At 38.3% G+C, this 14,927-nt stretch overlaps 1 protein-coding gene across 1 annotated transcript; it reads right to left on the reverse strand.

Annotated features, from left to right (window-relative positions):
• Nucleotides 1-3,955: 3,955 nt before the first annotated feature.
• On the reverse strand, nt 3,956-14,544 carry LOC147076059 (uncharacterized). The gene is made up of 3 exons (XM_085941559.1): nt 13,664-14,544; nt 8,600-8,693; nt 3,956-6,358 (listed from the first exon to the last, which is right to left on the reverse strand). Exons 1-3 carry the CDS (start codon nt 14,394-14,396, stop codon nt 5,983-5,985), a joined length of 1,203 nt encoding a protein of 400 aa, XP_085797685.1. The 5' UTR covers nt 14,397-14,544; the 3' UTR covers nt 3,956-5,982.
• Nucleotides 14,545-14,927: the final 383 nt, after the last annotated feature.

Genomic DNA, 14,927 nt, shown 5'->3' on the forward strand with positions numbered 1-14,927 from the left:
CAAGCGCGGCAAAATTTATTATATTTAAATACTTATATTTAGTCTTAAAATTATCTCTTCCATACATCATCATTTATACATTTTAAATTAAAAAAATTACTTACGTGGTTGAGCAAGGAATCAGATTAGATGTTTTATGAAGCCGTTTCTAGAGGTCAGGGTTACGTTTCGACTTAAGCTACTAAATGATTATTTTACACCGGGAGAAGCCCGCCTGTAACAGGGGTGTATCAATTCGCCCCATCTGGATTAAAGTCGAAAGGTACGCCCTGATCTCATCGGCCACCCATCCAATTCCTTGTTCATCCGTTAAGTACATGGCATGATAAACAGTTTATAAAAGAATTCAACTACAATCTAACTATTCTAACATAAAACTCTATACTTTAGCTCTATTTTTATTATTTTCTATATTTATTTTGGGATTATTATTTTCAGCTCAAAGCAATGCTTTCGCGATACTTTTGAATAGGTCAGAGTTTGATTTAATTTCAGTGTAGTACATTTATTTTGTGTTACTTTGTTTTAATTAGGTTTTCTTGTTATTTTATTCGTTTTTATTAGTCAGCGGAGGGGTCGCGAAGCTGCAGTCTTTGACTCTCGCGCTTTCCAATCTTTCTTTTGTATTCCTAGGGGCTACATTTGTAGACGTTTGGCCCTCGTTCGGAATTATTATTTCGTGTTTCTTCTTCTGGTGCAATAGGAGCGTACCTCGTTTGGCGTCGTCTGCCTTTGCAACCAGGGCGTGGTAGTGGCGTTACTATTGAGCCAGGCTCGTTCCGAGCAGCGGATATCTTCCTGTGGAAAGTTTTCCACTGATCTGCTGGTCTCTGGAGTATCACCTCATAGATGGACAGGTACTGTGTCTCCATCTGTTCCTATTACTGCGGGCAAGGCATCGTATAGCGGTACAACGGCCAGGCTCGTTGACGGCGGCACGGCTTTCCCACAGGTCCTAGGATGGATTTTTACAATAAGTATCCTTTTCCCTTTCTTTTTTTTTATAGATGGTTACACTTCGGAAGTACCTCTTGTTGTTTCACGATCTTTCAGGCGTCACGTCCCTAGTCTCTCCATGAACCTGCGCGAGAAAGGAGAGTGCGCACTCTCCACACCATCAAGCTTTGGTATCATGAATTTTCGGCTACGCTGCCTTTGGATGCGCTTACTTCGAGAGGTGGCTCCCTTTGTGCTTCCAAATTGTCTTCATCTGTATTTATTCTTTCTCTTTCTTTAGTAATTTATTCGTTCATTAGACTTCCTGTACTTTAAATTTATTCGAGTTTACTTTATTAATTGCTCCTACCCCATACATTAAATAGCTACTAATTTTATATAAAATCTTCCCATTGTACTTATGGTACTTACTATCACATTTAATATTTTACCCTAATACCCATAATTATTTTGCAACATTGTATTGACTGTATAAATCACATTGATATTAAAAATTGAAATATTCCACCCTCTCATTATATTTATTTCTGAATCAGTACACTTAAAACTGTGTAGTTAACTTTATTTTTAGTGAAACCCATTTTATTTAAAAAAAAATTGTTGTTTCGTTTTACGCGCCCGACATCCTATTCCAAAGGCGCGCCGCGCCGATTTACGGTGCCTCTCACGTTTTATTATTATTATTTTTTTTTTTATTATTGAAACCCCGTTGAGAAATTTACGGCTTATTGACTCATTTTTTTTTTTTTTTTTTTATCACAAGCATACAATCTCTACTTTCATCCTTTTATACCTAATTTTAACTTATTATTAAAATTTAACATAACAACTAACACTTTGTCGAGTGACGCCTTATTATTCCCGTTCCGTTTTCGCTGTGTTAAATTTACGATTGGTAATTTGTAAAGAAATAATAGGGACGGTAGTGTACTATTTTCCTCGTTTCTCTTTGGATTCAAATTATTAACACGGCGTAACTTTGAAACAGGTTTCGCGCTACTGTAGAATATCGTCTTTCCCGTTTATAAAATTGTTTGCGATTTTCAATGTTAATGTTTTCGAATTCATTCATATTTACTTTATTTGAACGGAAAGAATTGGCGTCACTTTGCGGAGCGTTATTTTTAAAACTAGAATGTACATTTTTCTTACTAACGAACTTAAGATTATAGGGCTCAGAAAGTGGGTCCTTAATTAACTTTTTATCCGTAATTAGAAGAATTTCCGGATATTTACGATTATTATCTTCACTTTTAACTACACTGTTTACACTGAAACTTCCAACAGCAACTCGGCGTTCACCCTTGACTAGAGGGTTGGCGACTGGTCCTGCTTCATCTCCTCGTGGTCGAGCCTGCGCCCGTACAGCTTCTTCGATTCATCTCAGCTTGCGCGCCTTCTCAGCCCTCTTGTGAGGCTCCCTAGCCTCGCGTTTCCTTTTTCTCTCCTCACCGAACATCCCGTGGTCGACTAGGGTACACATGTTAGTGATACCCTAGGAAAATCGGCATTTTGCGCGCCGTTTTTCGTCGTGAGTGGGCCGTGGCCTCTACGAGCCCTCCTCGCTGGATACCGTCGATGATGTGTCTGGTCTCCATAGGTGGGATTTGTGCAGCCATTCGTCGTACTGGAGACGCGCCGGTGCTACGGTCTCCAGCACGACGCTAGGCGCGGTCAGCTCCGTATGTGGACTGTCTTCGAACACCAGAGGGCTCTCCCGGTTTGATGTTGGAGACAGCACTTCTTCTTCGATAAGGGTTACGTCGGAGTCCACTTCTTAGTTAACCATTTCTTGGTTGTTCCGGCTCCTGGATCGTCAACTTTTATTTAGCGTTCGCGGGCGTAAATTTTATTTCGCGGGTTCGGAAGAATTAATGCGATTCTTCACGCCCCATGTTGCCAGGCGCCATTTGAGATCCCCGGGGTTCCAGCGGCTAGCTCATGAGTCCGTCGAACCCCGGATTCACAAAAAAAGAAATTATTACGGTTGGAGTGTAAATAAAACACAGTCCTTCGTGCTCGTAACGTGGTCTTCTTATATTTTCTTAATTTTTAGTTTTACAAATTATATTTGGGATTTTTACAGTTGTAGTCGTCAGGTCCGTACCTATCGGAAAGGGGACGCTTACTGCCTTTTCTTTTCTTTTTTCAAATCTCGCGTACCTACGCCGTCCAACAAAAAGGACTCTCGTGATTGGCCAAATTTTATCGCCTGATTTTGATTTGACGAATCACGAGGACCACCTCGGCGCAGGCGCGCAGGGATTTTTACGTTGCCGGCAAGCGCGGCAAAATTTATTATATTTAAATACTTATATTTAGTCTTAAAATTATCTCTTCCATACATCATCATTTATACATTTTAAATTAAAAAAATTACTTACGTGGTTGAGCAAGGAATCAGATTAGATGTTTTATGAAGCCGTTTCTAGAGGTCAGGGTTACGTTTCGACTTAAGCTACTAAATGATTATTTTACACCGGGAGAAGCCCGCCTGTAACAGGGGTGTATCAGTATTATAATTGTTACAATAACTTAGCCGTCTAAACTGTCTATCTCACTCTAAAAGTGAACACAGCCAAGAGACGTTGGTGCTGTTAAAACAGCACTTATTGTAACAATTACAACTAACGTATTGTAAAATTATAATACCTCAATACAAAAATGTGATAAAATACCTTCGATAGCAGTTGTTAGCAGCCTTGTGTATAGAATAGATACGCTGGAAGGATTCTATGAGGCCGTAATATGATAGAATAGCAATTTTAATAAATTCATATTTTCTTCTTATTGTGATCGGAATTTCTGTAGACGTGGAAATGCTGGAGGAAGACGAAGGCTGCCAGAGGAGGGTGTAACGCAGCCTGTCGTACGCCCGCGCCACAGTGGCAAATCTCTAAGGTATTATCTTATTAAATTCTTTCATAATATATTCATTTAGCTTGTTTTCCTATCTATAGTTTTATTTTTATCTTTATTTTTTATTTTTATCTTTATTGAAATAATTGTACATGGATATCTATACAACAATTACATTCATCTTGTCTATTATGGAATGCTCTTTCCGAGTCTTGACTGCATATGTATGACCGCCGAGTGACCATAATATTTGTTTCAAAAATCGTGTTTAAAGTTATAGTCGTAAAGTTAATATAAAAAAATGGCTTCCAGTTTAATATGTCACTAACAAACGAAGCTGGGTTTGATATGTTATTAATCAATTCAAATATAATTTTAATTTTCAATTGTTTGTTCATGCTGATGTTCAAATACATTGTTATAATATGAGAAAGGCGGTGATCACTAGGTACAAGTACGAGCGTTCATTCTTTTCAGGGTTGCGGTCACAAACGCGCCACCGGAGTGGATGCCGCCCCTCGCCTCTCTCGCAGAGGAGCCGACAAGCACGAGGGCGCACCCCTTTGGGTAGGTTTGCATTTTAGTAATCATCTGAAATATACGTGTGAACTGACTGCATTTGTGTCAAAAAATGCTTAAGCATATATTACATTGGAAAATTTTGAACCGCTTTTTGCCTGATAAACTAATATATAGTTTTGAGTTTATGAGTGATTTTTTTAGAGAATCTGACGTCTGACGGAAAATGGCCATGTGTGAAAATATATTTTTCCAAATACCTATTTGCAATAGCTCAATTTAATAAATTCAGGATTTCAAGGCCCTAATTCATCATTTTCCTTGTCCCATATTTCAGTGCCGGCATGGTTCCCGAGATCGCTTTGTTAAGCCGCTTGCATGATCGCTTCGCGGACGTCGTAGATGTGCAGCGCATGTACGACCAAATCGAAGAGGCTCTCCAAATAACGCGTCGATTCATGGTCCAGATACAGGCGATGCTGACGAGAGTCACGTCCCTCGTGGCGACGGTCACTGAAGTCCTTTCGGTCATCCGTCACGCGAGGCTTTGATATTAGGCCCAGCCGCCAAAGTTCAGGTATTGTATGCCTAATTTGTAATTGTGTGTGTAATCTTGACTTTTTTTGTAATCGTTCAGTTTGGTTTTAACTTTCTAAGGTCCAATCCTAATAGGATCATATGGAGGTTTGTATAAACAGATTTTGTTTTTTTTATGAGAAATAGATGTCAGCCACTTGCTCAACATGTTAGGTCCATACTTTGAGTCATACACAAATTGAAAAACTTTGCCAGACCTAGGATTCGAACCTGGGACCCACGACGCTATAGACCGACACTTAAAACCGTAATTTTCTAGTACAAATTTCTCAAAAAAACTATTTTTACGAAATACCTGTTATAATTTTTACAATATTTTGTATGTATGCACTATAATCCGCCGCTTTCACTAATTGGACACTTGTCTGGTTTTTGGGTTGGCGAATTACTGAGAGAGTACTGTAGTACGTTTGATTGACAAAGTTTAGTGTGCACTATTTATGTCAGATCTTAACAGCCTACCTACACCCTTTGCCACTGCTATACATATAAAGAACTGGGTACTTTCATCCTTTGTTTCTTCTTATTTATAAATTATAAGTCATGGGTTCGACGAAGTGTGTATGGTATATTTTATCTTTTAACTCTTTACATTACAATAATTTGATACAACGCGGTATAATAAGTTTGCGGGGTAGTCAGACCATGAACCCAGTTCAATCGCTCACTTGAGGGCTCAGGGCTTATGGATAGCCGTCATGTCAGCTAGATATTATTTGACATTTCAGTGTTACCACATACAGTTGAACTTGGTTATTACGAGAAAGATGGGACCGACTGAATTTGCTCGTTATAAGCGTTACTCGTTATATCAGAGAATACTTAGGTATTTTTAAATGAGCGGTCATACACATAAAAACACAAAACTACAAATGAAGTTGTTTATTGTGTGTCGTTATCATTAGTGAGTAGGTAACCGATTCATCAGTAGTAACATAATATTATCTTCTTATTTCCCGTACCTAACAAGTGTGTTCTATTTCTCTAATCTCCACAGCCTACCTCTTTCCAAAAGTCACCCTTCGCCACTGGTTAAGATTCACTTTCACTTTAGGTACATTTTTTGATATTCTGACGCGACAATCCGAAACATCTTTTTAAATTGTCGATTTGCTTACGGTTCAGCAGATATAACCTGGAATTTTTATCATATGTCTGCTTGACGTGCCTTAAGATATCGGAGTCGCTAAACCCTTCCAGGAGTCGAGCGATCACCACCGCCTTGTCATAGTCCGACAGGGGCATGTCCTTGATAGAAAATCCGTGCTTGTAATGGTCCTTGTAGTACTTCACGATAAGCTTTCCTTGCTTCTTGTACATGGAGATGCTCGCTGTGCAGGTCCTGTTTAGTTTAATGGTACTCGGATACACCTTTCTGATTAGGTTCGGTTTTGTATAATCACCGGACTTGTTGCATGTCCATAGCCTGGAAAAGGAAAGAAAATAGATAATCTATATTATTTTTTAATTTAATTGGTGCTTATAACAGTGGCGTAGTGTGGAGGTAGGCTGTTAATATTTGACATAAATAATGCACATTAAGCTTTGTCAATCATACAAATTTATTTTCGAACATACATAATTCTGAAAACGCTCATGAGAAAATATAGCCAATAGAAAAAATATTTTTTTGAAAAAAATAAGACACCCGGCTTGAATCGAACCTGCGTCTCTTGGGTATCGCGCCCTGTGCATTACCACTATGCCACGACTAATTGTGACAAATTTTAGCTATTGGCTTTTTTAATACCTGCTCACAAGCACTCTCCAAATTGTGTTACGGTAGGCGATCGGTTTTTGTATTCTAAATTAAAGTATTTATTACTTTAATTACTAACCAACGTCACGGATGTTTCTGTTGTAACTTACTTGAACTTGCTAATAATTTTAATTAGCTATTTCTTTAGAATTATGTATGTTCAATAATTAGAATGGTACATTCTTAAATCTTATGAATTATTCATTGAATAAAAGAAATGGTTGATTAAATTTATTTTCATTGAACTAAGAATACGATTTGCAGATGGTGCTTGTTAGTTTTTTTAAATTTAATTACACCCTGTCTAAACCAAACCATAATAGTTTAGGTACGCTATGGGCGATCCGACAAAAATAGTGCACACTTCATCGGTCATACTTATTTGTTTTTTGTTGAATTAAGAATACATATTACAGATGTGGTTAGTTTTTTTAAATTCATCAAACCCTGCCTAACCAAACCATAATAGATAAAAAAAATACTCTCCTATCTATATACGGTTCAATGGTATAATTTTAGATATTTTATAGATAAATGAATATTTTTTTACTATTATCTACTATGGCATCTTTTTACATGGACCACATTTGTTTACTTTTTTTGCTCTCCGTTAAACAGCTGAAACACAGCGAAATATGGTAGATGTTTAGCGATCTGTTCTCTAAAATGGCCTGAATAGTGCAATCGGTAACACGCTCGGCTGTCAACAGAGGCTGGTAGTTGGTATAATGTAGTCTGTATAATCAATTTCAATTTCAATTTTAATTTATTTTACATATTGTGGACATTACAAATTATAAGTGTAAGACGTTCACAACATGACATTTAGAAACAAAGAAATATTATTAAAACAGTATTATGTAATACTGTAATTATGTAATATTAAGTTATTCTATAGTATAAATGTGTAAATACAAAAAAATATGAAGTATATAGGTACAAGGAAGTACACCGGATGAGTTAAGCAGACCCTATTTTAAGAATTTATAAAATAACGTCCACCTATACTCATTCTCACGTAGATGGAATATATCAACATCCGAAGCAATTTGGTTGAACAGAGTTATTGCCCTCCCAATTGGCATCACATATGGCAGGTTAGTTCTGCTCCTCGGGAGAACAAACAACTGATGCTCCCGATTTCTAAGATAGTTATCAGGGACACACAAGTCAATATTACCAAGAATGGCAGAGTTCTCATTCACACCACGTTTTAGTCGAAAAAAATACGTGGCCAAATATTGATATCTTCTATCACTTAAACTACAGTATGTAAGCATACCTAAGAGAAAGTCAGTTGGATAAAGCCATGGATAGTATCCATATAACCTCAAATAAAGGAGTCTCAAAAATTTCTTTCGAACTCGCTTCACCATAAGGTCATATTTCAACTGATGCGGGGCCCAAACAGTCAACCCACTCTCAAGCCGGCTTCTCACTAAGGAATTATAAAGAATTTTTAATACAGTAACATCTGAAAAGACCCGGGAAGTACGCAAGACGAAGCCCAACATTTGTAGCGCCTTTTTACAAATGATAGCTATATGACCACTAAATGACAGCTTACTGTCAAACGTAATGCCAAGATCCCTTACAGATGGTATTCGCGAAAGAACTTTGCCATGCATTGAATATTGGAAAAATAATACTCGCGAGGCTCTGGTAAATGATAAAATATTGCATTTTTCAATATTGAAGTCCAGTTTGTTACGCCTGCCCCAATCTAATATATTGTCTATATCAAGTTGGAGTTGACGACAATCGTCCAAGGTGACAACTTCCATGAAGAGTTTCAGGTCATCAGCGAACAACAAAAAAGCATTTTTAATGACCATTGCTATGTCAATGAGCAATGAGATGTCAATGAATGTATATCAATGAGCAAGCAACCAACTGACTTATACTAACCAAGTCTTTAGGAATTTTGTGTTTTCGTTCTTCTTTCTGATTATGAAGATGGAAAGCGTTTTGATCTCTTCAACGTTTTTCCACGCCTCGAAGCCTATAACAAAATAAAACAAAGGATTATTGATTGGTTTAAAAAGTATATGCCTGTCTCCGTAAATTGGACATAGGCCAATTTTGTTGCATTTATAAAATTTACGACGTCATTCTGTCAACGTGAAGATCTCTTTACTTAGATTAATAGACCGTTTTGTATTAGCGTTTGATATTTACAACAATTTTTAATTCTGTGTGCATCTCTCTCCGATGGCACTCTTAACTTGAAGTCATATAAATTCAATTAACTCACACGATTGTATGGTGACCTCAGTCTTGGATAACTGCTTGAGATCCCCGGGGTTCCAGCGGCTAGCTCAGGAGTCCATCGAACCCCGGATTCACAAAAAAAATAATTTCAAACGGTTGGAGTGTAAATAAAACACAGTCCTTCGTGCTCGTAACGTGATATTGTTTATATTTTACATTTTCTTAATTTTTAGTTTTACAAATTATATTTGGGATTTTTACAGTTGTAGTCGTCAGGTCCGTACCTATCGGAAAGGGGACGCTTACTAACTACTTTTTTTCTTTTTCAAACTTCGCGTACCCACGCCATTCCAGCAAAAAGGACTCTCGTGATTGGCCAAATTTTATCGCGTGATCTTTGATTCGGCGAATCACGAGCCTGACCCTGGCGCAGGCGCGTCGAAATTTGGACGTTACCGACAAGCGCGGCAAAATTTATTATATTTAAATACTTATATTTAGTCTTAAAATTATCGCTTTCATCCATCATCATTTATACTTTTTAAATTAACAAAAAATACTTACGTGGTTGAGCAAGGAATCAGATTAGATGTTTTATGAAGCCGTTTCTAGAGGTCAGGGTTACGTTTCGACTTGAGCTACTAAATGATTATTTTACACCGGGAGAAGCCCGCCTGTAACAGGGGTGTATCAATCGCCCCATCTGGATTAAAGTCGAAAGGTACGCCCTGATCTCATCGGCCACCCATCCAATTCCTTGTTCATCCGTTAAGTACATGGCATGATAAACAGTTTATAAAAGAATTCAACTACAATCTAACTATTCTAACATAAAACTCTATACTTTAGCTCTATTTTTATTATTTTCTATATTTATTATGGATTATTATTTTCAGCTCAAAGCAATGCTTTCGCGATACTTTTGAATAGGTCAGAGTTTGATTTAATTTCAGTGTAGTACATTTATTTTGTGTTACTTTGTTTTAATTAGGTTTTCTTGTTATTTTATTCGTTTTTATTAGTCAGCGGAGGGGTCGCGAAGCTGCAGTCTTTGACTCTCGCGCTTTCCAATCTTTCTATTGTATTCCTAGGGGCTATATTCGTAGACGTTTGGCCCTCGTTCGGAATTATTATTTCGTGTTATGTTTTTCTTCTTCTGGTGCAATAGGAGCGTACCTCGTTTGGCGTCGTCTGCCTTTGCAACCAGGGCGTGGTAGTGGCGTTACTATTGAGCCAGGCTCGTTCCGAGCAGCGGATATCTTCCTGTGGAAAGTTTTCCACTGATCTGCTGGTCTCTGGAGTATCACCTCATAGATGGACAGGTACTGTGTCTCCATCTGTTCCTATTACTGCGGGCAAGGCATCGTATAGCGGTACAACGGCCAGGCTCGTTGACGGCGGCACGGCTCTCCCACAGGTAATAGGATGGATGTTTACAATAAGTATCCTTTTCCCTTTCTTTTTTTTTTTATAGATGGTTACACTTCGGAAGTACCTCTTGTTGTTTCACGATCTTTCAGGCGTCACGTCCCTAGTCTCTCCATGAACCTGCGCGAGAAAGGAGAGTGCGCACTCTCCACACCATCAAGCTTTGGTATCATGAATTTTCGGCTACGCTGCCTTTGGATGCGCTTACTTCGAGAGGTGGCTCCCTTTGTGCTTCCAAATTGTCTTCATCTGTATTTATTCTTTTTCTTTCTTTAGTAATTTATTCGTTCATTAGACTTCCTGTACTTTAAATTTATTCGAATTTACTTTATTAATTACTCCTACCCCATACATTAAATAGGTACTAATTTTATATAAAATCTTCCCATTGTACTTATGGTACTTACTATCACTTTTAATATTTTACCCTAATACCCATAATTATTTTGCAACATTGTATTGACTGTATAAATCACATTGGTATTAAAAATTGAAATATTCCACCCTCTCATTATATTTATTTCTGAATCAGTACACTTAAAACTGTGTAGTTAACTTTATTTTTAGTGAAACCCATTTTATTTAAAAAAAAATTGTTGTTTCGTTTTACGCGCCCGACATCCTATTCCAAAGGCGCGCCGCGCCGATTTACGGTGCCTCTCACGTTTTATTATTATTATTTTTTTTTTTATTATTGAAACCCCGTTGAGAAATTTACGGCTTATTGACTCATTTTTTTTTTTTTTTTTTTATCACAAGCATACAATCTCTACTTTCATCCTTTTATACCTAATTTTAACTTATTATTAAAATTTAACATAACAACTAACACTTTGTCGAGTGACGCCTTATTATTCCCGTTCCGTTTTCGCTGTGTTAAATTTACGATTGGTAATTTGTAAAGAAATAATAGGGACGGTAGTGTACTATTTTCCTCGTTTCTCTTTGGATTCAAATTATTAACACGGCGTAACTTTGAAACAGGTTTCGCGCTACTGTAGAATATCGTCTTTCCCGTTTATAAAATTGTTTGCGATTTTCAATGTTAATGTTTTCGAATTCATTCATATTTACTTTATTTGAACGGAAAGAATTGGCGTCACTTTGCGGAGCGTTATTTTTAAAACTAGAATGTACATTTTTCTTACTAACGAACTTAAGATTATAGGGCTCAGAAAGTGGGTCCTTAATTAACTTTTTATCCGTAATTAGAAGAATTTCCGGATATTTACGATTATTATCTTCACTTTTAACTACACTGTTTACACTGAAACTTCCAACAGCAACTCGGCGTTCACCCTTGACTAGAGGGTTGGCGACTGGTCCTGCTTCATCTCCTCGTGGTCGAGCCTGCGCCCGTACAGCTTCTTCGATTCATCTCAGCTTGCGCGCCTTCTCAGCCCTCTTGTGAGGCTCCCTAGCCTCGCGTTTCCTTTTTCTCTCCTCACCGAACATCCCGTGGTCGACTAGGGTACACATGTTAGTGATACCCTAGGAAAATCGGCATTTTGCTCGCCGTTTTTCGTCGTGAGTGGGCCGTGGCCTCTACGAGCCCTCCTCGCTGGATACCGTCGATGATGTGTCTGGTCTCCATAGGTGGGATTTGTGCAGCCATTCGTCGTACTGGAGACGCGCTGGTGCTACGGTCTCCAGCACGACGCTAGGCGCGGTCAGCTCCGTATGTGGACTGTCTTCGAACACCAGAGGGCCCTCCCGGTTTGATGTTGGAGACAGCACTTCTTCTTCGATAAGGGTTACGTCGGAGTCCATTTTTTAGTTAACCATTTCTTGGTTGTTCCGGCTCCTGGATCTCGTTAACATTTAATACACAGTATGTGATCTCAAACTTTTATTTAGCGTTCGCGGGTTCGGAAGAATTAATGCGATTCTTCACGCCTCATGTTGCTTGGGCGCCATTGAGATCCCCGGGGTTCCAGCGGCTAGCTCAGGAGTCCATCGAACCCCGGATTCACAAAAAAAATAATTTCAAACGGTTGGAGTGTAAATAAAACACAGTCCTTCGTGCTCGTAACGTGATATTGTTTATATTTTACATTTTCTTAATTTTTAGTTTTACAAATTATATTTGGGATTTTTACAGTTGTAGTCGTCAGGTCCGTACCTATCGGAAAGGGGACGCTTACTAACTACTTTTTTTCTTTTTCAAACTTCGCGTACCCACGCCATTCCAGCAAAAAGGACTCTCGTGATTGGCCAAATTTTATCGCGTGATCTTTGATTCGGCGAATCACGAGCCTGACCCTGGCGCAGGCGCGTCGAAATTTGGACGTTACCGACAAGCGCGGCAAAATTTATTATATTTAAATACTTATATATAGTCTTAAAATTATCGCTTTCATCCATCATCATTTATACTTTTTAAATTAACAAAAAATACTTACGTGGTTGAGCAAGGAATCAGATTAGATGTTTTATGAAGCCGTTTCTAGAGGTCAGGGTTACGTTTCGACTTGAGCTACTAAATGATTATTTTACACCGGGAGAAGCCCGCCTGTAACAGGGGTGTATCATGCTCCTGCAGTACTTTTCTAACATAATATCACTTCATTCCAAAATAAATAAAAAAAGTGATAAATATGATGTCGTTAATTATCTCGGGAGAGTAACTGTCAGATGTGATATTTGTTAACACAGTCGCCGAGCTGTCAGTGTCGTCAAGTAACACAGTTAACATGTCTTACTTGATTCCAAATGCATCCTATTTGGGATAACCACCATGTTTATGGAATTGCTCCAAGTGATATCCGTGTTATTTTGGAGCAATAAAAATAACGATGACGTGTTACCATGTTAACAATTTAGAATAGCCCTGCTGAGATATTCCCGGTGCTAAAAAATATTGACGCTTGTGGCACAGGTCAAGCGTGACTTGGTGGGGCCATTAACCGGATCAATGCCAGAGACGAGATATGTCTTATTATAGTACCTAATTATTGTTTGAGATGCATTCTACAGTGTTTTGGAGATATTGTTCGGCGTGGACCGGATAATCTGAAAACTGGTAGTTTTGGTTAGCCTCCGGGCAAGGCGAAGCAGAGGTTGTGTATCGGCACGCTGGAGCGACCAAGTAAAAGAGCGGACTGAAGGCACCCTTCACTGAGGATCGAGTAGGGTGGAAAGTCTTGATCATTCAAAAAATTACAGATTTTCACGGTTTTCAAGATCCTCAGCCATGAGAGAACGACTAAGAAGATATTTGCCAAAAAAAACTTAATGACTGCTAGGTACCTCCGTAGTAATACCTTCCGAAATTTACTTAAATGGTTAAATGTAACCGACGCTTGCATCAGAAAAAACAGAAAGAATACCCACTCCTCATATCGTCAAACTGCAGCGTCTGGCATTCCATACTGATGTTGTGTTTGTCTACCAAATGTTTCCTGAGAGTCGAGGTTCGGTGGAACGACTCTGAGCAGCCGTCCTCCATGCAATGGCATTGCTTCCTCTTCAGCCGGGCTCCCATCGACAGGTTGTGAACATTCCGGGAGTGCCTCACAAAGCCGTTATTCGAACGAAACTTGGCATTGCATAACGGGCAGGTCGTATCGACCCTGACATACTTTTTTCCATTTTTATTGATCGGTTTTAATGCTTCCTCGTCTATGGGAAGTGTTTCACTGGCATTTTCTTCACTTGGAAGCGTTTGGAACAGATTTACGTCTTGGATGTCCACTTTACAGCTATTGTCAGTTGCCGCTTCCGTGGTGAGTGCGGTTGACAACCCCGTATTTACCACGTCAGCGTTCTCATCTGATATATCGCTTGGATTAGGCTTAATGTCTCCGTTCGCAGACATTAAACGTTCTTGTCCAGATGTTTTAGGGTTACTTCCTATTGAACACGTATAATCCACGTCGATTTCGCTAGCCGGTCTCTTTTCGTTAATACGTTTTACCACCTTTTTAACCATTTTCGTGGTGTTTTTAACATCAGGTAGAACACTGGAAGCATTTAAAAGATCTCCAATAGTTAAACTATCTTTTTCAAGTGAATTTTCCGACTCCATTTCGATTTCGTAAGCATAATTATCGTAGTCTTCAATCATTTTTGACAAAACTATTGAATTCAGACGTTTATTTACGCCTCCTGAATATAAATATTTTTAAAAAATACAGAAATTGATAGAAAAATTAAATGATTCTCTATTCAGTTTTGTTGTGACGTTCGTACAATATTTTTTAAGGTTATGTTTTGACATAATATTAGTCTATGGTTGCTAGATAGTAAAAAAAGTGATACCACATATTAAAATTAAATTAATCTTAAAATTATTGATCCGAATTAAAACAAGCAGTTGGAGTGGGAAATCTGTCTCTGAAGTTTAGCTAAAATAGACGAAACAGGTCCTGATCGACTATAGACTTTGTGGATTATGTACAATAGTAGTTATTTAATAATTTATGTGCTAGGTAGGTATTATTAATTAAAAGTTCAATAGTTAGGTACAATACGACCGAAAAGAGTCAGTTCAAATAAGATTTGTACAGATGGAAAGGAAAATAAAATGGTGTACATGCAGTGACGTCCCGTGGGGGCAGGCAGGTTATGCGTTGCTTAGGGGCAGTAAATTAAGACG

This window comes from Rhyacophila brunnea, unplaced genomic scaffold (assembly GCF_057557595.1).
Source record: "Rhyacophila brunnea isolate RB1 unplaced genomic scaffold, BYU_Rbru_1.0 scaffold_13, whole genome shotgun sequence".
NCBI lineage: Eukaryota > Metazoa > Arthropoda > Insecta > Trichoptera > Rhyacophilidae > Rhyacophila > Rhyacophila brunnea.